At 55.5% G+C, this 26,212-nt stretch overlaps 1 protein-coding gene across 1 annotated transcript in view; it reads left to right on the top strand.

The window, feature by feature from the left end:
• The window catches only part of BANP (BTG3 associated nuclear protein), an 86,959-nt gene that overhangs the window by 32,374 nt on the left and 28,373 nt on the right, over window positions 1-26,212 (top strand). Inside the window, exons 7-10 of the mRNA XM_035024628.1 lie at window positions 10,115-10,354; window positions 18,562-18,729; window positions 23,271-23,401; window positions 24,938-25,009. Of these exons, the coding sequence (XP_034880519.1) occupies window positions 10,115-10,354; window positions 18,562-18,729; window positions 23,271-23,401; window positions 24,938-25,009 (611 nt within the window). The remainder of the gene's footprint in view (window positions 1-10,114; window positions 10,355-18,561; window positions 18,730-23,270; window positions 23,402-24,937; window positions 25,010-26,212) is intronic.

The raw sequence follows: 26,212 nt of genomic DNA, 5'->3' as shown, positions 1-26,212 counted from the left end.
TCAGTTTGGAGTCCCGTTATTTACTGCAAGGTACCATATCTTTATTTTTTAATTTTTTTCAAGAGAGAGCAAGTGGGCACGTGGTGGGGGGAGGGGAGGGGCAGAGGGAGAGAGAATCTCAAGCACACTCTCCGCTGAGCAGGGAGCCCGATGCAGGGCTCCATCCCAGGACCCTGGGATCACGACCTGAGCTGAAGGCAGACGCTTCACTGACTGAGCCCCCCAGGCGTCCCTAACATAAATTCTTTATGTTGTCATATCATTAAAAAACATTTTATTGGTGATCATAAATGGGCTCCTGAAAAGAGTGTGGTTACAGACAGGTTAGTGCCCAGTGAAAACCAAGTTGATGAAGACAGGCTGATGGAAGAACATGACAGGTCAGGGGAGATGGTCTGCAAGGCGATGCCGGGTTATGGGGTTCTGGAAGGGGCAGCGTGTGACACGGATGACGGACACCCTGTCTGTGCCCCGTGCTTCCCAAGGAGGATGTCCTTGGCCTCTTGCTGTAGTCACGGTTGAGGTCGTGATGACTCGCGCTAAGGAGGGCGGCCCGGCCTGAGTCGGTGGCCTTGCCTCCGGTCGGTGGTGGGCTCACGTGGTTTCTGTGGAATGTGCTTAGAGTTGCGGGGAAAAGACTTGGCTCCAGTACCAGAGACCGTTTGTTTTTTCCCTTTTCCTTATGATCCTGTATGTAACTCAACCTTCTTGAATTGCCCTTTTAAAGACCCCAAATTATCAATCTGTTCATAGCTTACAGGTGTCACCTCACTCCCAAATAAGCATGGTTGTTTGGGCTGCGGGTACACAGCTAACTGTGTCTAATCCCAGAAAGGTGGGCCATCTGGTTTTTTAGGTCGGGCTGGGGGTCGAGTGTTGTCCACACTCATTTCAGGCGACATGCGTGAGTAAGGGGCACAGTCAGAATGTACCAGGTTGTAAGAGTCCTGTGTGATCCGGGGCCGGGGGTGGCCAGCCTGGCAGGGCCTGTTTTGGAAAATCGTGGTCAGCTCGTTCCAAGGGCTGCCCTCCGTGAGCACAGTCAGAGCCCCTCGTTCCCCTGGCCCATGGGCCCCCGTGTCCTCGCCGCCCCCTCTCCGTGGGCTGTGGAGAAGAAGTTCACAACTTCTTCCTGGCCTTATCCTTTGACTTGAGAAGCTAATGATGTTTGCTCCCGGAATGGTCTGGTTTAGGAGGGGGACGCAGGGAGCTGGATGCCCCGCAGAGTGAGGGCCAGAGGAGAGGCGTGAGCACTGGGCTCCTGGAGCCTCTGGAGGGGGTGGTTGGCACTCAGGTTATAAAAGTCTCTGGGCGACGTCGGAGCTGGGCAGCGCAGTGCAGCGATGGGCCCGGACACGGATCTAATGCCATTTTGGAAGAAACTCCATGTATTCCTGCTGATCCCCCACATTTCCTAAGGTAACTTCTGTGACTGTGACCAGGCCCCAGAGCCTCTGAAAGCAAGAGTGGACAGCATGGTCCTGGAGCTTCAGAGCCCAGGGTGCACTGGGGCAAATGCCCAGAGGCTTCCCGGCAACTTTTTCTACTTGGCCCTTTTTAAGGCTTCAGCTTGGGTGCCGTAATGGGGTGTGTGTTGGGACACGTGGGGGGCACGGCCCCGCCCCGTCTGTGGCATCAGCCCTGAGGGCACAGGCTGCTGCCCAGGGTCTCACAGAGCCCATGTCAGGGCGTTGCCTGTGCTGGGCTTTCATCTGGAGGCTCTGGGGACGGGCCTGCTGCTGAGCTTGGATAGCAAAGAAACGTAGAAGCAGAAGAATGTGCACCCAAGTTAAACTGCAGCCCCCACCGCTGTCAGACGTGCAGAAGGGTAGGGGGTGACTGGGGCAGGATGGGATCGTGGGGTCCAGACACGGTGAGACTGTAGTGTCCGTCTCCCACCTCTCACGGGGAACTCGGGCTCATGGCCGACACACAGACTGCTTCAGGGATGCTCGAGTAGAATCTTTTTTTCACTTTAAGAAAGGCTTGAGTGTCTGGGGTAAAAATTTTTATAATAGAATTGTTGACTTCCCACTCAACAACAAAAAACCCCCCAAAATCGTCCATTCCAAAAAAGCATTTTGAAAGAAAATGGTAGAATGTACCATTTCTAAATTGAAATCTCTGTAATTTGTAGTTTGTGGAATGTCAATTTCACAGATTTGAAATTCTCCAGTTTGGTTTCACATGATCATAGAACCCCTGGTTTTGCAGGAAGGATGACCTGTTGGGGCCGCCTGGCACCCACTGCCGTCCTCTGTGCGTGTGGCCGTTTGCACTGTTTGGGGCCTGCTGTGGCTATCCCTTCTCCTTAGATCTTTCTGGCCCCTCTTCTTATGCCGAGTGTTCATTAAATATCCACTGACTCGTGGTGGGGATGAAGATTCTTTTGAGACATCTGTATGTGCTGTTCATAGAAGTTTAGCAGATGGCCACAGCTGACAAGTTGTGACAAGTGTTGCTTTCTTTTTATGTCAGAATAGGCTCCAGGATCCTGGAGCATCCTGGCACACGATTCTTTTATGGGACAGATAATTCTAGGTAGCACAACGATCAACTGTTCCATATATAGGGGCGCCTGGGGGGCTCTATCAGTGAAGCGTCTGCCTTCGGCTCAGGTCACGGTCCCAGGGTCCTGGGATCGAGCCCCGCGTCGGGCTCCCTGCTTGGCGGGGAGCCTGCTTCTCCCTCTGCCTCTGCTGCTCCGCCTGCTTGTGCGCGTGCACGCGCTCTCTGTCTCTAATAAATAAAATCTTAAAAAAAAACTGTTCCATGTGTTACACACAGAATTCTTTTTTTTTTTAAGATTTTATTTATTTAAGAGAGAGAGAGTGCACGCATGTGTGGGCATACACAGACACATGCGGCGGGGGGGGGGGGGGGGCAGGGGAAGGGGCAGAGGCAGAGGGAGAAAGAAACTCAAGCAGATTCTTTGCTGAGCGTGGAGCCCGATGCGGGGCTCGATCTCACAACCCTGAGATCATGACCTGAGCCAAAACCGAGTTGGATGCTCGACCGACTGAGCCACCCAGGCACTCCTACACACAGAATTCTTATTCTTTGCTTCAGGTGGAAGAAATTCATTATCTGCGGGTGTAGTCAGTCCTTGTCCTGGGCCTAGAGACACTGAGTCACGATGCACATGTAAGGTAATGCGGCCTGAAGGCTGCTAGGGGCTGGCCCACGTTTGCCTGCTCTGTGAATTCTGTAGGGATTTACCCTGCAATACCATTCCTGTTGGGAGCCATTTCTTCCATTTTATGCAGTATATTGCTTTTGAAATTGATCAACAGTTTGGGCAGCTTTTACAGAAGCCAGATGAAAGTTAATTTTTGGTATAGTTGGAAAATACAGCCCGACCGGTCATGCCCGTAATCTGTTCTCTGAAGACTTGCCGGAGATGGCGGAAGCCGCCCTTGAACGAGCTTGACCGTGAAGTTTGCTGTGTTGTGGACCTGGCACCGTGTTCCGAGTCTTTGAACCAGCCTGGAGCCCTAGTGGGTCAGAGAGTGTTGGCTTCTTTCAGTTTGTTCCCTGCTCACCTCCCACGACTGTGGAGAGCTGAGTACGTGGAATGTCAGCACCAGCCAGCAGAGACACGCTGTGATGGGCGGCGCAGTGGGTGTGTGGGGCCCCTGGGAGCAGAGTGGGACCCACACGCCTGTCTGAGCAGCACGTTCCAGGGAGCCCTTCCCTCCCTCGGAGCTACGGACACAGGGGATGCCGTGACTGAGACGTTTCTGGTGGCTGGCGGGTAGGACCCCACGGGCAAAGCCTTGTCATCTTTGGAAAGAGGCGAGACGGTGAGTTAGGCTTGGTTGGAGCGACATGGCATCTGGAGTAGCTGTCAACCTGCTAGACTGTCCCCCTTGCCCCTCCGAGGTCACGCACAGGTATGTGCGGCAGTGGCGTGAGTCGTGACGCCCCTGGACGGAGGCGGCTGAGCAGGGAGCCCCCGAGCTGCAGTTCGGCCTGTGAAGTCGTGGCGCATGGTTGGTGCTGAGTCCGTGCTGTCTGGGAAGAGAGATTTGCGCGAGCCTGGGCCCCGGGCCTGCCGCTGTCCGAGGGATTGCGCGTGGTGGTCTCGGGCACATTGGCCTCCGTGTGCGCCAGCGAGTGCTGAGGGGGCGTAGGACGCCGGTGGCCCTTCTCCGTTTACTGTCGCCTGCCTGCCGCTGCCGTCTTGCTGCTCCCCCCTGCTCCTGTCATCTTCCCGGCACTGAAAGAGACCCTCAGAACGGATAGTTGTATGAAAGGGTTTCCAGGGTAAGAAAACTCAAGTTACTGCTGAAGGGCCTTTCTTAAGGTTTTCAGAAGTGCTAGTTAATTTCACTGAAGGTTTAAATAATTGGAGTAGAAGGTTAAGTTTATTTTTCTTACAATCTGGTAGTTTTTAAATAAGGCCAGTAGAGTCTGTCTGTTGTGTCAGATGCCCAAACTGACCAAGCTATTTTAGTAAAATAAATACATGCTTTCTGAATGGTCAAAAGGTGAATTTCTCAAATATTTATTGTGAGAAGGTGTTTCAACTTGTTTCCCACTTAAAAGACATGATTCATTGTCACTGGTGAGAAGCTGGAGGCCAGCCTGGGTTCTTGCTCCCAGGTTGGAAGTGAGTTAGGGCTGAGTCCGTCCAAGGGGAGCAGGCCTGAACCGGCAGGTCAGCCCCACGAGCCCGTGCTGGACGGGCACCTGAGTGTCTCTGGCGGTCCTGTTCTCTTGCCTCGGGGTCATGGAGGCACTGCCCGTCCGTCTCCTGCCAGACTGCAGATGGCGATGGCAGAAGCCCCGGTCCCCTCTCCCGCTGGGACAGGTCCCCCACTTCCACAGCAAGGATTTTTCATCTCTTTGTTGGTCACCGTTACTCAGGCTGTGGTTCTTGTCCTTGCTTGACTTCTTACTCTGGAGATGAGCGCGCACCTGTCACTCACAGGGCATCTAGGGACGAATCAGTTGTAAACAGGTCAGAAAATGCCTTGTAAAATTTTGAAGTGCTTCATTGGAGTAAAATTTCTGGATAATTTCCCACATTACCAGAGAAATTTAAACCATTACTTTCAGGAATGATAAGGAGATGGAGGCTAAGGAAAGTTAATTTTTAGACTAATGTACTTTTTGGGGGGAGCAGCATCTCCTGAAATAATACTATAGGAGTTTGAACTGATGGGCACCTGGGTGGCTCAGTTGGTTAGGTGACTGCCTTCGGCTCAGGTCATGATCCTGGAGTCCCGGGATCGAGTCCCGCATCGGGGTCCCTGCTCGGCAGGGAGTATGCTTCTCCCTCTGACCCTCCCCCCTCTCATGTGCTCTCTCTCTCTCATTCTCTCTCTCAAATAAATAAATAAAATCTTTAAAAAAAAAAAAAAAGAGGAGTTTGAACTCTCATCTTTCATCCTCCAGAAGATTCTGGTAACATTTCCAGAAGCCCATGTGCTTGGCACGGGGGACAGGCTCTTTTTGTCTATAGGCCGGCATCAGCACAGAGCAGGGCCCTAGCTGGACGTGGAAGCCAGCTTGCTTGGTTGGCGTGGTGAGGGGATGGCCCGGCAGCGTCCACGGACACTGTTTCCTGATTCCCCTGCTCCTGTTGGGGCGTCATCAGCGGAGGGAGGACACTGTCTTGGCTCACATAGTGCCTTCCATGTTCTGCAGCTCCTTGGCAGAGACCCGTCTTACTGATGATTATTTTTGACGTGAAGACAATGAGGTTTAACGGTCACTTGTCAGTTTGTTCACTGACACTTTGCCTTCACATAGATGAAATCACTTTATCCTTCCTGGGGAATCAGGTTGAAAGCACTTGCATTTGCACATTTGGCTTCTGCGTCCACATGAATGGAATGTCTCAGTGTCCGTTTGCTGGCGTTTCCATTGTTCCTGGAACTGTGAGGCTCTCTAGCGGGTGACGTTCGGAAGAATGGCCTTTTCCCTTGTGTGTCACTGTGTCGGCTCCAGGGACAGAGCACGGGGTTTGACAAGGTGAGGTGCTCCTGGCAGAGGCATGTGGCTGTCAGAAGCCCCCATGCTGAAGGGTCTGGTTCGTGGGGCAGTGGAGCCGGCAGGAGACCTCGTGGCCTGGACAGCTGGGCTTTGGTGGAGGAAGACACTTCCCTGAGGCGGGGGGCCAGGGCAGCCTGGGTGGCAAGCTGGTTCTCAGGGCTAGGGGCCGTCATCCATCCTTGTCCTGTGCACTCCAGGTACACCGTCTCAGAATGGGTTTGACAAAATGTGGACTCACTGTTTGGAATTAAGTTTTAGACTAATGTACTTTTTGGGGGGAGCAGCATCTCCTGAAATAATACTGAGCCCCTGTCCAGTGTTTACACTGCTTTAAAAATACCGTGTAGGGGCGCCTGGGTGGCTCAGATGGTTAAGCGTCTGCCTTCGGCTCAGGTCATGAACCCAGGGTCCTGGGATCGAGTCCCGCATCAGGCTCCCTGCTAGGCGGGGAGCCTGCTTCTCCCTCTGCCTCTCTCTCTCTGTGACTCTCATGAATAAATAAATAAAACGCTAAAAAAAAAAAAAAAATACCGTGTAAACTGGGAGCTTGCTCAGCACAGTTAGGTTACTTCTTATTCCCGAGAAGCGATCTTTGGCAGTTAAGCCCTTGTGCTGGCCCACGTGCCATGTCCGTGGTGGTCGGGGAAGCAGGTGCTGCGCTGGCCCGAGCCCCTCCTGGCTCAGGTGCTGCCACCCTTCCCCGCGGGCTCACAGGGATCCTCCTGTTCAAATACTTAGGTCCGGAGATGCTGCTTGGTGTCGGTGACACCGCCTTCGGTCTGATTGCACATATTCACAGTGAAACCAGCAGCGATTGGTAAGGGAATGGGGAAGGTTTCAGCGCCGTGAGTCCTGGTTCTTCTTGGACTGCTGAGTAGCCACATCAGTGGCCATGTGTGTCCTCTCTCACCCCCCCAACACACATGTCCCCTACCCGTCAGTTCTCAGCACAGATGGGGTCACTCCTTTGTCCTTCCTTCCTCCTTCCCCTACTTGCTTTGTGGCTTGACTGCGGCAGGTGGAGGGAAGTCTTTCCACTCTGTGTGGTGTACTGAAGACTGGGTTCACTGAGGGTTCACATCCTGAGCATTAGACCCAGTGCCTGGCATAGAATTGCCCAGTAAGTATTTGTAGATAAATCAGTAAATACTCTAGAGGTTGGAGCTGTTTTGACAGTCCAGATAGGACCTGGAGACAGCCCCCGCAAGTCCCCCCACATCTGCATTTATTTATTTATTTATTTATTTATTTATTTATTTTTATTTTTATTTATTTTTTATTTATTCATGAAAGTCAGAGAGAGAGAGGCAGAGGCAGAGGGAGAGAAGCAGGCTCCCCGCCCAGCAGGGAGCCCGACGCGGGACTCGATCCCAGGACCCCGGGATCATGGCCTGAGCCGAAGGCAGACGCTTAACCATCTGAGCCACCCAGGCACCCCGCCCCACATCTGCATTTAGATCACTCGTCCGTTTTGTTTTTCTTTACGTAGGCTAAACGTAGTAGTAGCTGACGTTCAGAAACACACGTCTACGGAGCCATGTGCTCATGGCACCATCTCTTCACTCGTAAAGGCCTGATGTTTCTCAGAAGTGGTAGTGCTTCCTCGTGGCTTATTCTCAGTCGCAAAAATCAGATTGGTGATTTGTTTTCTGTCCTTAGCTAAAGCTGGGAGCGTAGCCTCAAACCCCCTAAGCAGTACTCCCAACCGCCAGTCGGCCCCTAATGGGCAACGTGGTCATCTTGACGGGGCTGCTGAGCCTCGCCTGATGTTCATGCAGATCTCATGATTCGGGAAGCTCAACCGGGAGAGGCTCCCCGTGAAGGGGGCAGGTTGTGTGAGTCACAGATGGGCTAGCTACTTGCTCTGCTCCAGGCCTTTGGCAAAGCAGGGCACGGCTGGCCGCCCCTTTGTGGGGACCTCTTCCTGTGCGCGGAGATCGGAATGTAAACATCTCGACATTTCAAAATAAAGCTCGTGCTCTCACGACCTTGAAGCCGGGATGGCCTGGCCATGGCGTGACCTAGCAGCGCACTTGACAGAAAGCTGGTGTCTCTCTCACACCCAGCCACGCAGGGGAGGTCTCATCTCTCCGTGCTAGCGCCCCTGCTCTCCCGCGGTGGCCTCTTCACGCTGCGATGCTCTCACACCTTCCCTGGGGGCAGTGTCAGAAGAGATGGGTGGGGAAGCGGCCAAGTTTCCTAGCGGAACTGATGGTTCTCTTGGTTTGTGATCCTAAGTGGAGTTTCCTTCTGCCAGAGGTTGAGACTCCTCTGAGTTGCTGTTTGTTTGTTTGACGACCACGGAGCCCTTTCATATGCAGACTGGGCCACTCCGACGGCTGGAGGCTGTTACACGGAGATGGAATCCGTGGTCCTCCGTGGTCAAGCAAAGCCACGCCCCTCGCTCCGGGCCTTGCTTGGAAGCCAGGGGCTGGCTGTGAGCGTGGTCTCCACCTCACGGTGTCCTCCCCGTCTCCCACGGGGAGCTGGCGAGGTGCCCGTGGATCTGCGGCCAGCACGCCCCGGGTAGAGAGGTTTCTTCCGCGCCACTGCCTGCCCCCTTCTCTCTGCATGTCAGCGTTGTGCCTGTCTCACGATCATCGCTGTGGCCCTGCCGAAGGCAGAGAGTGTGGGGATCCTTCCCCACCCGAACGCTGAGCTCTGGGTGTTTGCATTTGATGTCACCCTTGAGAAAGCCAAAGTTTGGGGCATGTCGTGATTTTCAGTTTGCAGAGGCAGAGCCTGGAGTTGCTTGCACAGGAGGCCCTCCTCCCAGAATGTTCTCCTTTGGGAAATGGCCAGAGATTAGACTAGGCAGCTAGACAAAGGAGACCTGGAAGACTGACTCTAAAAGTGGCCGGTGCGTGTGGCACCCTGTGGACCAGCGCCTGTTTCCAGACAAGTTCAAGGATGAGGGGTCCATGCCCACAGAGCACGCAGCCCCTTGGCGACCCTGCTGCTCCTGGGTACCCTGCTCCTGCAGTCAAGCAAGGCTGGGGGGTTTTCATTCTGTAAGTAGTACGTTCGAGATTTTAGAAGGACAGATGGTGCATTTCTCACGGTTAGGGAAGGCACGTGCGCAGGGAGCGAAGGGTCACAAGACCAGCAAAGAGATGACAGTGCTCTGAGCCGGAAGTTAGAAGGTGCTTTCAACTGAGACTTCCCAGTGCCTCTGAGAGGTCAAAGGAGGGAGGGGAGCAGGGCGGGGAGGGGTCCACAGAGCAGGACAGGGGAGACTCCTGTCCTCAGGGAAGGACTCTGCAGCGAGAAGGACAGTATGGGCCCGTCAGCACACCCCTGGAGCCCTCTGTCCGTGCGGGGCCACGCCACCGAAATCCCCTGTCTCCCTCAGGACGTGCCTGGCTTCCAAGTGCTTTTCTCAGAGCGGTTCCGAGGGGAGGCTTGAGTGACAGAGTTGTGTGTGGGTTCTCGTGGTCCCAGAGGCAGATGCTGTCCGTGTGGCCGTCCTGCTGCTGAGGGCCTCCAGATTCAGGGTCAGGACCTGAAGGAGCCTCCCCAGTCCCTGACTCTAGTACTCCGAGACCACCCTTGTTTGCTGCCCGTCCAGATGCCGGCAAACTGGAAACAAACCCAGTTTTCATAAGTTGTGAAGAGAATCTGTTGTTTGAGGCTAGCGCTCGTTTGGTGTTGCCTCCTTGGACACACAGGCCCGTTTGGGGGGTGTGGGCAGCATCCTCGGCTGGCCCTGCAGGGCCTTCTGTTACCAGACTTGTGAGGGCCGTGGACAGGCCTGTCTCCCTGGCCGCAGACTGGCCAGCAGGGCAGGGCGCTCTGCCTTCCATTTACTTTTCGCCGAGTTAGCGAGGCAAGCCTCGCCCGTGGAAGCCGGTCTGGAAAGCAGAAGAGTGTTTCCAGGCTCCGTGCATCCCTCTGAGACGGGTCGGTGGAAGCCAAGGTGGCCCTTGTGGGAACGATGCGCTGGTTTCTGTTCATCACATGTCCTTTGTGTCCCTGGGGGTCGCCCCCGTGCTCCCGGCCACGTTTTGGGAGTTGGGGGAGCAGTTCGCCGGCGGCCTCCGTGGAGCGTATTTGAGCTGCGCGCCGGGCACTCGGGTTCGTGCGCTTAGCTGAGACCGCCTCTTCTCTCTCGCAGAGGACTACCCCAACGGCACGTGGCTGGGCGACGAGAACAACCCCGAGATGCGGGTGCGCTGCGCCATCATCCCGTCCGACATGCTGCACATCAGTACCAACTGCCGCACTGCTGAGAAGATGGCGCTGACACTGCTGGACTACCTCTTCCATCGGGAGGTGCAGGCCGTGTCCAACCTCTCGGGCCAGGGCAAGCACGGCAAGAAGCAGCTCGACCCCCTCACCATCTACGGCATCCGGTGTAAGTGTGGCCCTCCTCTTTCCCGCCCCTCCCTTGGTGCCTGGTCAGAGGTCGGGGTCCTACAAGGTGGCGATTCGGGGCTGAGTCCGGACCTGCGCTCGGGGCTGGAGCATCTCCCTTAGTAAGTGCCGCTGGTCCTGCTGTGGGAAAGACACGGGGGGCGCGGCCCTTTCAGACCCTGGCCTCACCGGTCCTCAGGCCGCTCTGGAGGCCGGGGAGGGGCAGAGCCAGAGCCGACCTCTGCCCTCCGCTGACCGCGGCCTTTCCTGGGCTTCCCTGTGGCACGAGCAGGGTGCCGCGCGCCTCCTCCCTTTCAGACAGGGCTGCCTATTTGTGGGCCGAGCTCCCCGACCGTGGCCAGCAGGTCTCATGGTCCTGGTCCTGATGTCCCCACAGCCTTTTGGCTTTCCTCCTCTTTGCAGAGTGCCCCACAGTCAAATCAGTCATCCCTGTATCCTGTTGGTGACATTTCAGGAGTGCAGGTGGCCCACGACCTTCGCAGTAGCACCCGCGTGCCTGTCACCCCTGGGCTTGTCCACTCCACAGAGCCGGTCTGCCTCCGGGAGTGACACGAAGCAGACAGACTCTAACACGAGGGCCGGGTAGCACTGTGTGAGACCCAGGTTCAGGAGACCCACTATGGTTGAATATCAAGTTTAAGTCTGATCTAGCAAAAGGGGGAAAGTGAGTCACCCCGAGGTCACCGTCTCAGAGCAGAGAAGGGCGCTGTCCCGTCGGAAAGAGCCTTGTTTGTCACAAGAAACTCTCTTGACGTTGGTCCGTGAGCCTTCTGTCAGGAACAGAGAGAGGCTGGCTTTTCCCGTAATTATTGTAAACTAGCAGGAATATTTTTTTATGTGGCCACTTACGCTGAGTTTTGATTAAAACTGAGGGTTTCCTACTGACTGCAGAGATTTCTGGCAGTTGCTGAGGCACGAACCCAGCTCCCTGCTCACACTAGAGTGGCTCGTCATCCTGGTGTCCCCATTTTGTGGCCCCGGGCGTTCTGCTGTGCCCATCTGATCTGCTGGGGGGCGGGGGGTCTATCCCAGATCCTGAGGTTCCTCTCGGGTCTCTTCTGAGGGACTGTTCATGTGAGCAGCTGGCAGGAGCCCCTTGGGTGGGGACAGCGGTTCAGGGATGAACGTTTTTGCGAGGAGGCCACAGCAGTAGACATGTCTGACTCCGTGGGCCACCGCGTCTCTTGTGACCGCTCAGCTCTGGAAGCAGCCAGAGACAAGACAGACAGGCCTGGCTGTGTTCCAACAGAACGTGATTTTGAAACGCAGGCGGTGGGCTGCCACCATCTGTCAGCCCTGCTCTGGAGCGTGAGGCCGGCTGGGATGCGCCGCTCGGGCCTGTGGAGGAGGCACGTGCTGTGCATGCAGCCTGAGGGCACGCGGTTGTATGTTGACAGGCCGCCCCGTGCGGGAGGTGTGTGGAGATGAGCGAGAGTCTCCGCGTGCGGTCAGGTGTTTGTGAATGGCCACGGCCCTGACAGCGTGGGCGCGATGGGCTCTGGGGGGCGGGCGGCTCTTCCCGTGGAGAGTTGGGGGCTCCTAGAACCGGAAGCTGGAGGGTGGTTGCCTCTCATTTGGAGACATAGCTCAGAGCATCAGTCCAAGGAGTAGGGGCTCCCTGCACATGGGCTGGGACACGGGGTCCTTAGGCAGCGGCTTGGAGAAGGTTCTGGAGAGGGGGTGGGGAAGCCAGGCAGGGTGGTGCTCTGACAGAAGCACACGGTGATGGGGCCGACGTACTGGAGCCCAGGGAGTCCGTGTGGGGGAACATGCTGCATTGAGCAGACAGCCCAGTCCTGTTTCTGTGTGTGGGCCGGTCGGCCCACCTGCGAGCCCTCCTCCATCGGGGAAGCGTGAGCTGAGCATCTCTCCTAGTGGCTCAGCAAGGGAGCATCGGTTTCCCCGGGCTCTGCGGGTTTCAGGGCGTGGCCCCCCGGCCCTGGAGCAGTTGGGCCTGCTGGCTGTGCTCACTAGCCATGGCACCCTGTGCACTGTGCCAACTGGGCCGAAGCCCCCGGCAGGTAACGCCCCGCGGGTGCTGCAGCCCCCCTAGGAGGCCTCTGGCCGTGCGCTCCTGGGGGATGGAAGAGCGCCGGCGTCTGCCCCCACGGTGACCGGTCCCCCCGAGATGCGTGCGTAGCGCCGGCTTTGAAACCGAGCTCTGGGGAGGGAAGGTCTTGGGCAGTCTTCAGGGAGACTGAAGGACGGGCGGTGTCTTAGCGGGGCTGTGTTGGGAGACTAAAGTGGGGGTACAGCCCAGGTCTGCACAGTGGAAGCAGCGGGGCGCAGACAGAGTCCACGGATTCTGGACACAAGAGCAAGGCCTGGCTGAACAGAAACTCAGAGGATCAGCATTATCGCTGTGCGCTGTGGAAGACCGTCCACTTTCTGTGTAGCAGGTGACTCATTTACTTGCATGCTCGGCGGAGCTACGAGCTGAACGGCTGTATTTGCATTGCAGCCAAGTGCCAGGGCCCTGTGAGTGTGTTGGCGGGAGATTCTCGTGGGGGCCCAGGGAGGGCACAAGGGTTCTGGGAGGCAGGCTGTCCGGGGGCTGGTGGGGAGCTGCTCTGGACAACTGCCTTGTGTGAGCAGCCAAACTTGGCCCTGTTTCTTTCCCACACGGGGCAAGGCCTGTGGGTCCTTGAAGTGGCGGGGTTCCTGACCCAGAGTGCGCACATTTGCTCTCTCAGGCGCAGTTTGCAAAGAACGAAGACGTGTCTTTTAGAAAGGAGATCACGGGAACCGAGCGGGACTGTCCACAGGGAGCGCTCCCCAGGAAGCGGGGCCTGCCCTCCCCGAGCTTCCATCCCTCCAGTCAGGCCGCGGTTGAGAGGGCAGGCGGGCAGTCGCGGCAGCGGGTAGCAGCCGGTGCCCTGGCATGGGCTGTCTAACGGTGGCTCCGAGCTTGCGGCCTACCTGCCCCTTCGCCGTGTGCGCCCTGTGCCCGCAGTCTCCCGGCAAAGGGAGCAGAAGGGTGCTGGGTCGGGGCCCGCTGCGCTGGTGAGAGTTGTGCCTGTGGTGGCGCTCGGTGGCTTTACCGTGGACAGGCTGCTGTGTCCTCGACAGCAGGGGCCGTCAGGACGTGACATTCACAGTAGGTGGCGTCCGGCGTCTCCATCTGGAAGCAGGGAGCGGCTGTCAGGGGCCTGGGCAGGAGAGCGGAGCCCCCCGTCCGGTCGCACACACCCTTGCCTGCAGCTTCCCTGAAGCCCCGAGTAGCAGGGTCCTGGGGTGAGGAAGCACAGGCAGGAGCGGGTTTGAGTCACGACTTCGGAGTGCGAAGCGTGGGACTCCGGGCCGGTGCCCTTGCCCCTCGCTCCTACGCGGAGAGCGGCCCCCCAGGGCTGCCGGGTAGCGCCTGTGGCCCCCTGGTGATGTCGTCTCCCCCACTCCTGTCCCAGTCTCACTGGGGAAAAAATTAGCATTTTGAAACGTACCGTAGGCTGGGTTTCTAAGAACTGCCTTTTTCATGAGGAAGGAGGGTCTTCTGAGAGGGAGAAATGGGGCGTAAGCTATTCCACGAGGAGCGCGTTTGCTTTTCCGGGTGTGCGCTTCTTTCCGGCTCCCGAGGAGTGACGGCTTCCCCCAGATTTGGGTAAGTTGACCATGTAGTTTGTGTGCTCGATGCGTAGGTAAGCACATCACCGTAACTTTACAAATTGGTAACATTTTCCTGAGGGATGTCACCCAAGAATGCAAGCACTTGATTTTCTCCCCTCGAGTTGAGAATATGGCCGTTGTTCTTGGGTTCACGGTCGCGGGTCCCAGCAGCCTGTCCTTAGAGCTGGACGGGCTGTTAAGCGGTGGCAGCTGCCAGGAAGGGGATGAAAGCACGTTCGGTTGGACAGCCCCGGCCCTCGGAAGGCATCTGGGAAGCCTGCAGACGTGGAGGGGAGATCCCGTGAGGCCCCCGAGCCCTTGGCCCAGATTCGAGTCCTGCTCTCGCAGAGGACTGCAGTCAGCAGTTGTGTGCCGTCAGCCGCCGCGAGAGAAGGCGCTGTTCCGTGAGGGCGCGGCAGTGGCACAGAGGCCGGCCGGCTCTTACCTGTGAGCGCAGGCCCACGTGAGCCGCAGGAACGCCCCGGGGTGGCTGCAACAAGCGTGGCACCCTGGGGGGCTTACCTGTCAGCCCCGGAGGCTGGAAGTCTGCACCCACCGTGTGGGCAGCGCCACGCTCCCTCCGGAGGGCCGGGGTGACTCTCTGCCCCTCCCAGCTTCTGCTGGTGCCTGGGCGTCTGTGCCGGCGCCGCTCCCCTCGCTGCCTGTGTTGGCACTCGCCTGTCCCCTCCCTGGGGGATGTTTCTCTTCCGTCCTTATAAGGACACCAGTCATGTTGGACTGAGAGCCCACGGTGCTCCTCGTGTGACCTCATCTTAATCACATCTGCAGAGACCCTGTCTCCAGGGCAGGTCACATTCTGAGGTCCGGGGGAGGACATGCATTTTGGGGGACAGTTCCCAGTGCCTAGGGCCGGGGTCCTTTGGGACTTGCTAACCAAATGTAGTGGTGCCTCACACAGCTTCTCTGGGGGTACCCGGCACGTGGGTTTGGGAATGCTGCGGGGCTGGGAGGCGGGCTGCTCGGCACAGCTGAGAGACAGGTGGTGCCCTTGCTCACAGGTCACCCGGACACAGGGCCGTGGGGAGGCCCTCAGGCTCTTCTCCCTTCGTGCTTCTCCGCTGTCGGGGAGCTTCTCCTGCTTGGGGGGTGGGGCTCCCCGGCTCTGAGGCCGGGACACCAGATACACACGGTGCATGGAGACACTCTGGCTGGTGCCCCTCACTCGGGGGCCGAAGATCCTGCTGCTTTTCTGGGTCAGTCATTATCAAGACTCGGTTTAGGAAATAAATTTCTGGCACTCAGTTTTCTGCTTTTCTTTGTCCTTGAACTTGAGATTACGTTAACAGTGATAGTGTTTTTCATTCCTCTGTGTACGATAAGCCCCGTGCCACCCACCAAGGACGTGAGATTACCAGCTTTGTTCCTTTTTCCCCCAGGGAGGCGCAGCCCCTCCGCGGGGCTCACTGTTGCAGAGCCGGGAGTCTGGTCTTAGGGTTCGAACCACTAGTGTCAGGATGGGCGTTCCGGGAAGTGGGAAGGCGGTGAACGGTGATGGAGCTTCGGATCTTTGGCGGGTGGCCAGACAGCTTGCCCGGGACGCAGTGGGAGCAGGCTCGGAGGGGCAGTCTTTTGGGGGGCGGCTGAGGGGCTTGCCTGCTGAACACTGTCCTCCAAGATGGTGAGGGGACAAGTGGCTCTCCTTGCAGATGACCCGAACCCCACGGCTGCCTGAGGACCCCGTGTGCTGGGGCAGTGCCCTGGGAGCGGCCTTCCAGCTGCTGTGTGTCCTGCCTGGGGCAGCCGTGGTGGCAGCTTCGTGGAGGGAGGCCAGGAGAGCAGACCCCGGGTCTCCTGCATGTGCCCGGGCCGGCGGGCGCTGTGCAGGGCAGAGCGGGGAGGGAGGTGCCCCGGGGTCTGTGTGGCCACTTCTGCTCTGCTTGGTTGGGTGCCGGGAGGCCTGGATTTCAGGACCGTTTCTCACTCCTAACTGATAATCGGACGGGAACTGAAGCTCGGGGATTGGCATTCCTACTTCATGAGGTTTTCTTGGAAGCGTCAGCTAACGTAAGAGAGAAGTGAAAAAACAGTGTGAAAAAACAGTTAAATTCAAAGTAAGTTTTCTATCCCTCATTATTAAGGTTTCTCCTCCACCGCCCATTAAGCTGAGGTTGCTCAGTGCTGTCAGAAAGGATGAGTTTTTGGGAAAGTCAGAGGAAGCAGCGGTTTCACGGGCCTGTAGGACCTCAGGTCCCCAGGCCGCCTCCTTACAAGCTCCGGAGGGCAGAGCTGAGGCCTGGGCGGCCTTCCTCCCGTGCCCCCAAGCCCACTGGGCTCCTTCCGTGTGGCGGGTGGGGGGGGGAACACGGTGGCTGTGCCACCAGGGGTCCTGGCGGCTGGCTGTTGGAAGGAGTATGTAACGTGAGGTTTTAGGAGGATTAGAAGTGGATAACGTGTAACTGTAGGAATGTGTTTTTTCTTCAAAGGCTGTAAGCCACATTTGAACTGGCAAATCGGTTTTTACGGAGTTGAATGTAAATATTAACATTTTTGCTTATTTCTTAGATTTATACACCTGTGTGTGTTGTAGATACTCATTTCTGTTCCTAACAAGTTTCTAAAATTTCAGACCGTGTCATTAATCCCTGGGGGCCTTGGGAAGGTTTCTCCCTGAGTGTGACGGTGTGAGGACAGGGGGACGGGGGAGAATATTCTTCCTTGCTGAAGCGTGTCCCTGGAGGGCCTTCTGAGGCCCGTGGCTGCCGCTTTCCCTCGTCTTGGAGAGCACCACTGTGTGACTGCAGCCGGGCGCTGGGCTCCTGTCACCAGAGTTGGTAGCTAGCCCAGAACATTGTGAGTCGGCCCCGCACTCAAGGTCACACGGGGCACGTGGCAACTGCTCAGTAATTATTGATTACTGATCTGTGGTTACTTTAGAGAAGACCTGAAAATCAGAAAGCAAAGAATTGGCCACTTCATATGTGTATTTCCTTTTCTGCATGAGGATTACAAAGTGCTGCTGAAATGACCTTGGATTATTTTTCTTTCTGATTCTGTAAATCCTGCTCCCCAGCCCAATTCCTTTTGGTCTGGGTTACAGAAATTTTGGTCGTTATATTTAGAGTCAGATTGGTCTTAAGCACACGCAAAGCCAAGAAGTGTCTTTCCAAGAGAAAAGAAACTTGACACTTCTATAGAATTTAGGAAAAGAAGCACTCCGTCTGGTGATTATCTCTGCGTGGGGGTCTCGGTGGGAGGAGGTTTTAGGGATCAGGCGTCAATTAAACTCTCAGCAGACAGTGTAAACACGGCTCTTCTAGCAGTCAAAACAGGTTGTTGTTCACCTCCATTTCTTTATTATTAAAATTCTGAATTCCGTTCATTTTCCCTTTGATCAGTAAAGTTTCACGAGCCGGCTTGAGAAGAGGTCCCCACATTGACGAGTGTTTCTTTTCTTTTTTTTTAAGATTTTTATTTATTTATTTGAGAGAGAGAATGAGATAGAGAGAACATGAGCGGGGGAGGGTCAGAGGGAGAAGCAGACTCCCCGCCAAGCAGGGAGCCCGACGCGGGACTCGATCCCGGGACTCCAGGATCATGACCTGAGTCGAAGGCAGTCGCCCAACCGACTGAGCCACCTAGGCACCCTTGACGAGTGTTTCTTGCCAGTGCTCGTGGTCCTGTCTTTCTGTTGACTTGGCCCAGAGAAGAGGTAAAGTGTCTAGTGAGGGTCTCTATCTGCCAGCCACTCTTCGGTGACCTCCCTGATCCCCGATTTCCTCGTTGATGGGGGGGGGTCTCTGGATGCCGAGTGGCATGTCCTGAGAGGGCTCTGTCGTGGAAGTGGTGAACACACGTGGGCGTCAGTAAGGTGCTCCGTGGCAAGGCTGTGTGCACCTCTGGCCAGCAGCGGAGCAGAGGAGATGCCCTCCCACGGGGTGTGCAGGGCTCTCGGGAATGAAGAATTACGTGCCTTTTGGGAGTTTTCCTCCAGACCGAATCACAGAAGCCAGCCTCAGACTCGGGCGGTGACGGCAGAATATCATCACATGAATTGTGACCAGCATTTAGTCTGCTGGTGCTGGGGCATCTGCCATGTGCCCGGGTGTGGGGGCTCTTGGGACACCAAACACAGTAAATATGTCGGTTCTCTGAGATGCTGGAGAGGTGGCTGGCACTGCAGGTGGGGGGACTCGGGGTCCGACGGGCTGGTTAAGGGCAGGGTCGCTGAGGTCGTGTCTGAGCAAAGGCTTAGGAGAGTGGGGGACAGCTGCAGGCACGGAGGCCCAGGAGGAGGCAAGCTGGGGCTTGGAAACAGGGCTCCGACAGAGTCATGGGCCCCAGTTCTCCGCATTCGGGACATAACGTGCCCGGTGTGCAGTGCGAGCAGACAGAGTTGAGTGTGGGCGTCCTGGAGGCTTGTGGGGGCCCAGCACCCAGCTCGTCGCCGTGTGTACCGGTCAGCAGCATACCAGTTAAACCAGTGGAAAGAGTTCAGAAGGTCGCAGGTGTGTCTGGGGGAGGCGCTCAGACCCGTCCCGTTTCTGTGTTCGAGCGTCTCCCAGACAGCCAGGATGCAAGGGGAGGCCTGCGGCTCACGGTCCTTTAATTCGGGTGTGCTTTCAGGTCACCTCTTCTACAAGTTTGGAATCACGGAATCTGACTGGTATCGAATCAAGCAGAGCATCGACTCCAAGTGTCGGACAGCCTGGCGACGGAAACAGCGAGGCCAGAGCCTGGCCGTCAAGAGCTTCTCGAGGAGAACACCATCGTCATCTTCGTACAGCGCTTCAGGTATGCTTTGTCTGGCGGCCCAGAGTTCACACCGGGGGACTCGGGGGGAGCCGTCCAGAGTGAGCCAGCCGGTGAGAGCGCCGTGACCGGGAGCCCCGTTCTGTGCGTCCCCTGCGGGGTGAGTTACCTCAGGACCGCCGCTGGGGGCCTGGTCTGCCGCCCTGGGAGTGTTCTGGACGGAGGGCTTGGAGAGCAGGGCCTCGGCGTTGTCCTGACGCTGCTTGCGTTTCAAAGCAGGACGGTGGCGGCTGCGGCGGTGAGCAGCTGTGTTGTGTCCTCGAGCCGAGCTCGTTGAGCCGAGCGCTGGGGTTTGTGTGGGGACGGCAGATGGACGGGGGGCCCGTGCGGACTCGCGGTGCCCGTTACTACTGTTGTGAGTGTAGCACGTTAGTTACACTTACCCGCAAGAGAATGGGGACCTTCTAGACTCGCCTTTGAGGCATTGTTGGAGGACTGGTTTTTCCCGAGGAAAATGTTCGCTAGGAACGACAGTGTGATTTTAGTATTGCTTTCCACCCAGCACATCTGAAAATATCTTAACAAAAACATTAAAAACGAAGTCTCCACAGCGGTGCCCTTGGTGACGGCTGCTAGAACCTGAGGCCCTGACTGCGGCTGGGGTCTGGGTCCCAGGGCAGCTCGGTCAGGGCTGCCAGGAACACCTGTTCTGAAGCACAGGGGTGACCGGGTCGCCGGAAATCCTTTAGGGTTTTGTCTTTGCGAGGCAACCTCAGGAAGCAGCCTTACTCCGGTCGTTTTGGGAGTAACTTGCCAGTAGTTCCCAAAGATGTTAGGTGGCCACACACATTGTGCCCCAAAGCCATGCTTCTGTGAGCGGCTGCCCTGAAGAGTCTCCTAGTGAGGAATCTAGGCCTTTCTGTTAGGATGAACCGTTCTGTCTCGGGAACTTAGGGAGGTAGCCGCTGGGGGACACGCAGGAGTGGCCACTGCTTGAAGAAGTAGGCTGCCTCTTTGGGTCCTGGGACGGCAGGCGTCGGCACCTGGGCTCATGGAGGTGGTTTCAGGCAGGACAGGCTTTATCATCCTCACCCTGGGGTCCAGGTGGCCGAGCACAGAGCTGGACCCACAGTTGGCCCTCCCCGCGTGTCCCGAATGCACGAGGAGGAATGGCAGAATGGAGCTTTCTCCGTGGACACAGCACGTGCCCGTCTCCGGAGCTGCTCACGAGGCCTCGTGGCCCTGGGGAATTGTGTTTAGTTCTGATTCAGATTTAGTATGTCCAGACCTGCAAGTCCGTGTTTCCAAGTAGCAAGTGATGCCCTCTAGCTGGACCACACTGGGCTGTGGGAGCGGTTGCGTCTGGTCCGTGGTTGGGTTGTGGGGCCGGCCAACCCTGACCCTGCTTCTCACTCCGATTGGAGACCTGGGTGGTCTTTACCACCCACTCAGGTTTGAGCTCTGTTGTGTGCTTGGTGAATTTATGACGTTTTATGCTTATTTATTAGGAATTGTTCGTTTCTCTTCCAGTTATTAGTGTTTCTTTCAACTGAATGACAGTAATTCCGTTTAAGGAGAGTTGAGTTTCTTCAGTTGTTTCTTTGTTTACACATATGTCAGTATTTCTTCTAAGATGCTCTGGGTTTGAGTAACTCTCTGGTGCAGTTGTCCTCTTGGGGATGGTGAGTAGCCACCATGTGAGCACCTGTTCAGTGCCCGTGTGTCCTGGGCAGGCTTGGCATGTGGTGACGTGAGCCCAGGGTCCCAGGACGTGCTGTTTGGAATAGACCATGTCCATTGACGCACAACAGGACACGGCGGCACATCTTGTGGGCCCGCCCGAGTCCCGGCTCCTTCCTCAGGAGCATGCCACACCTGTGCCCAGGTGGCAGGGCTGTCCCTGTCCCACACAGCCTTGCCGCCTCCGCCGAGGTCTCTCTGCCCCGGTGTGTGTCTAGGGAGGCCCGAGACTGCGTTTCTGCGTTGCTACACCCAGTCTCACCCCTGCTCCCCAGTCTCAACAAGGGCCGCTTCCTGCACAGTCCGCTCTCAGCCATAGGCTTCCTGCTGAGCGCTGGAATTGAATTTCTGAGACAAACACAAAACGTGTTTTTTTCTTTTATCAAACTTTTAAAAAAATACGTGGCTTTTTTTTTTTTAATGATTTATTTACTTACTTGAGTATGAGAGCGGGGGTGAGGGGGAGAGAAGATGGAGAGAGAGAAACTTAAGCGGACTCCATGCTGAGTGCAGAGCCTGGTGAGCAGCTCGATCCCTTGACCCTGAGATTGGGACCCTGAGCTCACGACCTGAGCCAAAACCGAGAGTTGGACACTTAACTGACTGCGCCACCCAGGTGCCCCTAAAAAGTCCACGGCTTTGTACATTTCTGTTGCTGTCATTGTTTCTGATTTTATTGTGCTGGGTACTTGACTAAAATCGGATAAAGCAAAGGAGGTGGTTAGCTAGAGGGCCTCTGGTTTCTGTCCTTGCCCTGAACGCGTACTCCCAGTCTTCCAAGGCAAATCTGAGATGGTGACAGAAATAATCCAGGACAATTCCTGCGTTCTCGGCTCAATTTGGAATGGGTACTGATTCCAGCTGGGTCTGCCTTGTTTACTTTTGAATTAGCAGACAAAAAAAAAAAGAACTTGCAAATACGTGCTATTAAGGAAATTCTGAGCCCAGGCTCCTCTGTTTAAAGGTGAATTAGTGCTGTTGCTGTGAGCAAAGACTGGATGCTCACAAAGTCGGTTTGTTAAAACATTGGTTTTACACTCCCCTCTGGCCACAGCACGTGAACTTTTGCATGTGCTTGAGTGGAAGACGGCTGCATGTCCTGCTGGTGATGCTGCGCACGCCCCGCAGGCCTCATCAGTGAGCTGAGGGCCTCTCGCGGCTGTCTGCGCAGTGCCCAGTCGTTTGGACTTCAGAGAACCAGCCCTCTGTGTGTGCAGCCACCGCTCCTCTGGATGCGGAGACGAGGGGGCCCTCAGAGCGGCCCGCCTTTCTGATGCGCGCTCTGGCCGCGGGCGCTGCGGTCTGGAACCTTGGGCAGTCTCAGCACTGCCAGCTCCCGAGCGTCCTTGATCACAGACAAGGAACCAGCACGGTGTTCCGCACCGGACTTTGATGTCAGCACAGATTATGAGACATGGATTTAAACTGGTCTTCCCACTGAGTGACCGTAGGGAGCCACTGATTCATTGGGAGATTCAGTAATTTGAATCTCATACCCACATGTCCTGTCTTCTGCGGTTTCTTTAGAGCCTTGGGGACTGCCGTTCTTCCTGTATCTTTGAACCATTTGAGAATGGCAAGATCAGTTGATTTTTATTAGCCCTAGAGCAGAAATATTGGGGAACCTATTTGATTATGTAATTCTTACTGACTAGCAGAGTGGACTTTAGATGTTTTGGTCGCATACTGTCTTTAAGAGGTTAGAAAATGTGTATTCTTGGGGCGCCTGGGTGGCTCAGTTGGTTAAGCAACTGCCTTCGGCTCAGGTCGTGATCCTGGAGTCCCGGGATCGAGTCCCGCATCGGGCTCCCGGCTCAGCGGGGAGCCTGCTTCTCCCTCTGACCCTCCTCCCTCTCATGCTCTCTGTCTCTCATTCTCTCTCTCGCAAATAAATAAAAAAATCTTAAAAAAAAAATGTGTATTCTTCCATGCATATTTTTAAGTTGACATTTTAAAATGTTGACAGCTAAAATTTTTCATTATACTTTGAAATAGAAAAAGATGTAACTTCTGACATAATGCAGGTGTTAACATTTTCACATACCATATTACTTTTTCAAACCTATTCAGTGGAATGTATATGTCATGTCAATTTAATGCCCACCATTAAGCTGTTAAAAAATACACAAAGAGCTTTTGTTGGGTAAGCAGACATTTTACATCTTTCTTTCTTCTCCTTCCATCCACTTCTCACTGAATCTCATCCTACTGTGATGTGTGTTTACATTTTCTTACTATCAATCCACCATAATTGCAGAAAATTGTACACACAAAATCAGAATGGTTTTCGGAGGCCTTAATGTTCTATGTGTTTAAGAAAATTCTATTAAGATATCCTTAGAACTGAAATTAATATGCAACACGTCAACACGGTGTCTATTTTGAATTAAAGGAAGTAAAGTTTTATTGGAAATGTATCTTTAAAGAAGTGGATGGGGATTTTCTTCCTCCCTAGTGAGTTTAATTATCCATGAACGAGTATTACTTACAGCTGGTGTAAAGCGGACTATTATCAGCTTTATTCCTGTTTTCATTTTTGCTGATAAATCCAGAGCCACTTCATTTAACAAATGGATGAGAATGCTCTGTATCTGAATAGTCAGTCCTTCAGGTCTTTCTGTCCACAGGTCCGAAATCTCCATTCCCTAGCGCTTAGAACTAATGATGCGTACCGAACGCGTGGCTCCTCCGTCCGGACTTGTCGACTAGAGTCTAGGAAGGGGCGGTTTCCTTCCCTCTCTGTGGGGATGTGGGTCAGGGGAGGGAGGGAACCCAGAGGCGGGCACGCGGCTGGTCTGGTCTGCCTCTGGCTGGTTGCTAAGGCCTTCTGTGCTTCCCCGCAGAGACCGTGATGAGCACACCGCCCCCCGCCAGTGAGATGCCACAGCCCCCACCACAGGCCCTGCACTACGCCCTGGCCAACGCCCAGCAGGTCCAGATCCACCAGATCGGAGAGGACGGACAGGTCCAAGTAGTATGTTCCCTTCTCGTTAGTCCGCCTCCATGAAGGCGGGGGCGGGGCGGGCTGGGGCAGGGGCACGGCCAGTGGGGGGGTCCCGCCCAGTGTCGCCTGCGTTTCCGGGGCCTGCCGTGGTTGCTTGGGGTCGGCGTGTCCTTCTGAAGTGGAAGTAGTCGGGTGCCAGCTTGCATTTCCAAACGTGGGCAGCTCCCGCAGGGCTGTGCCTGTCAGTGACCCCTCCTGGCTCCCCTGTCCGTGCCGCCCTGGGGGCCGCTGTCTGCCCTGAGGGTCAGGCCGTTCCGCCGTCCCTGCTTCTGCCTGTCCTCCTTCCTCTCGGGAGGCATTGTAGGTGCCCCGAAGCATGGGCACCCTCCCACCGAGGGAAGAAAAAGGAGTTTCCTTCTGGGGTCAGTAGAGAGCGAGCGGCCTTGGATAGTGTGGGGCACCTTCTTTGGGTGATGCAGCGTGCACTAAGCGCGTTTAGGCTGTTAGCTCAGCAGTCCGCCTTGCATGGCCTGGCCCAGGTAGACATGCCTCCAGACCCTTCCCGGGCCCTCTGGCCGAGAGAGCGGGAGGGCAGGAGTGCCGCCAGGGAGATGCACGTGTTCCGCACGCCCCTGGGCTCCTGTGGGCGTCCTCGTCCCGCCCAGCCGCAGTCTCCCGCCAGTCTCAGGGCCCCGGGCTGACGTCGCACTCGGGGTGCTGCCTGGGAAAGGCCCGGCTCCCAGAAAGTTGCTGATGAGTGCTTTTTGAGGGCTTTTCTTATCTTCCAGAGGAGGGAAAGCTCTTACGAATGGTGAGTTCTCTGTGTAACTGACAGTCACAAAGGCAGTTACTCTTGTCTTAGTGGTAAGAAAGGCTTTGAAGGAAATCTGGGACAGGTCACTGTGACACGGGGTCTGCGCAGAGTAAAGCGAAAGCTGCAGCAAGTTTTGCCCGGTGTTGAGCCATGTTCACATTACGGCACTGGTCTGCCTTCCCCCACAGCCCTACGTGCATTTTAGCGGGGTTCTTGATTGGTGTCGAGCCACCTATTTAAGCGTTTTGTGTTTCTTTGACTTAAAACACACTGCCTGACCCACGTTCAGTGCAGACACCCACGTGCAGCCCCTCCCACCGATCACGCACGGCTGCGTGGCCTTCCAGCGCTCCCGGACCGCGAGGAGAACGCCTGCCGCTTCCTGGAGGTTTCTGTCCCTCCAAGTCGATAGCATGGTGAAAAAAAGTGTTTCCAATTTTCTGGGAAATTTCTGTTTCCCACATTATAAAATTTGCCTGTTTAGTAACATTTGAAGATTTAACAGATTTTTCCTAGGCCCCGTTGTCTCTTTAGGAACTATTGCGAAGTGTTCTGTATGTGTTACAAACCAAGAGTTTGATTTCAAGAGGCTATTTAATAAGCTTACAGCAGCCACATGTTCTCGTGTACTATTCAGGATTTAGTTGTCTGGAACTGTCAGCGGGTAATCAAGAACAGTTCCAGAAAGCGTTTCTTGTTTGCTGTGGCTTTGATTTTCTTCTGATGCTTCTTGGTGTCTTCTCTTGCTGTGGATCCCACAGGGCCACCTCCACATTGCCCAGGTGCCGCAGGGGGAGCAGGTGCAGATCACTCAGGACAGCGAGGTGAGTTCCTCCGTGGCCCTGGGCTCCCTGCACTCTGCTCGCGGTCAGACGCCGTGGATGGCCAGGAGTCCCCTCGTGACCCGGGCGTCCGGCCGGGACCCCCTGACTCCTGTTTGCTCAGGGGGTCACTGTGTTGGGGGAAGGGACCGTGGGGAGAGGCCGCGGGACGTGCTGATAGGATGCAGATGCCTTCACCCGGCGGCCACAGGCTGCGCGCGTCCAGCCCTCGTCGGCAGGCCGCGTCCAAAGGGAAGAGGTTCTGAGGGGCCGGTGAGGATAAGCTGCTGAATGAGCGCTGGCCGGTCAAGTGAGGGGAGGGGCTCACGCGTGAGAACAGTCAGCTCGCGGGCGGGCGGGCGGGGGCGGAGGAAGCTCGTGGAGCGGGGGCAGCACTGGGTGGGGAAGGAGAGCCGACGGTGGGGTTGGAGGAGGTCGTGGGCGCGGTGTTCCTTTGAGGGGTGGGGAGGCTCCCTTTTCGGGGCGCAGAGAAGTGCGAGGCCCAGCCAGCGGTCCCCGACGTCCGTCAGGATCCTTCACTGCGCAGGGCGCATAATTTGCTGGTGACCTCCTGAAGGAAATTCAGTATAGATTTGCTTTCACTAAAAAATCACTTGAATATTTTCTGGATTTGATGAATTTGCCTCGTTTTTCAGATTTCATAAGCGCGTCCCTCTTGTCTGTGTAGTCCAGCATATGTTTCCGTTAGGAATTGAATGCAATGAATTAGAAGAAATTGCTGATGCCATTAATGATTACTTTGCAATAAGTTACAATATGGGATTGGTCCTCTTAACACAGTAAAACTCTACCTTGTTCATTTAAAAATTAAATATTTTGTCAAAATGAAGGTATCTGCAAAGACAGTTTTAGCAGAGCCTACTAGACCTCTAAAATAATCGTTTTTCCTAAACAAATGAACATGCATTTCCAGCTGGCAAGACCCCGATGGGCCTGTGATCTGGTTGATTGTGTTGTGTCCTTTCTGCTTCATGGTTGGGACGCTGCGCACTGAGTGTGTAAGGCGTCCCCGTCAGGGCGCGGGGTGATGAGTACACGGGACCTCTCCGGGTGACTTTTGGTTCTTCTCATCGGTCTAAAGTTGTCTCAAAATTAAAGTTGGGGGGAAAATGACATTTTCATTTGGGGTCAGGGTTGGGGGGTGGGTACAATGTTTTCTTCGGTTTGTTTTTATAAGAAAAAATA

Source organism: Mirounga leonina, unplaced genomic scaffold, assembly GCF_011800145.1.
Source record: "Mirounga leonina isolate KUSES-001 unplaced genomic scaffold, KU_Mleo_1.0 Mir_180, whole genome shotgun sequence".
In the NCBI taxonomy this organism is placed as follows: Eukaryota; Metazoa; Chordata; class Mammalia; order Carnivora; family Phocidae; genus Mirounga; species Mirounga leonina.
This window is presented reverse-complemented; position numbering and strand designations above follow the sequence as displayed.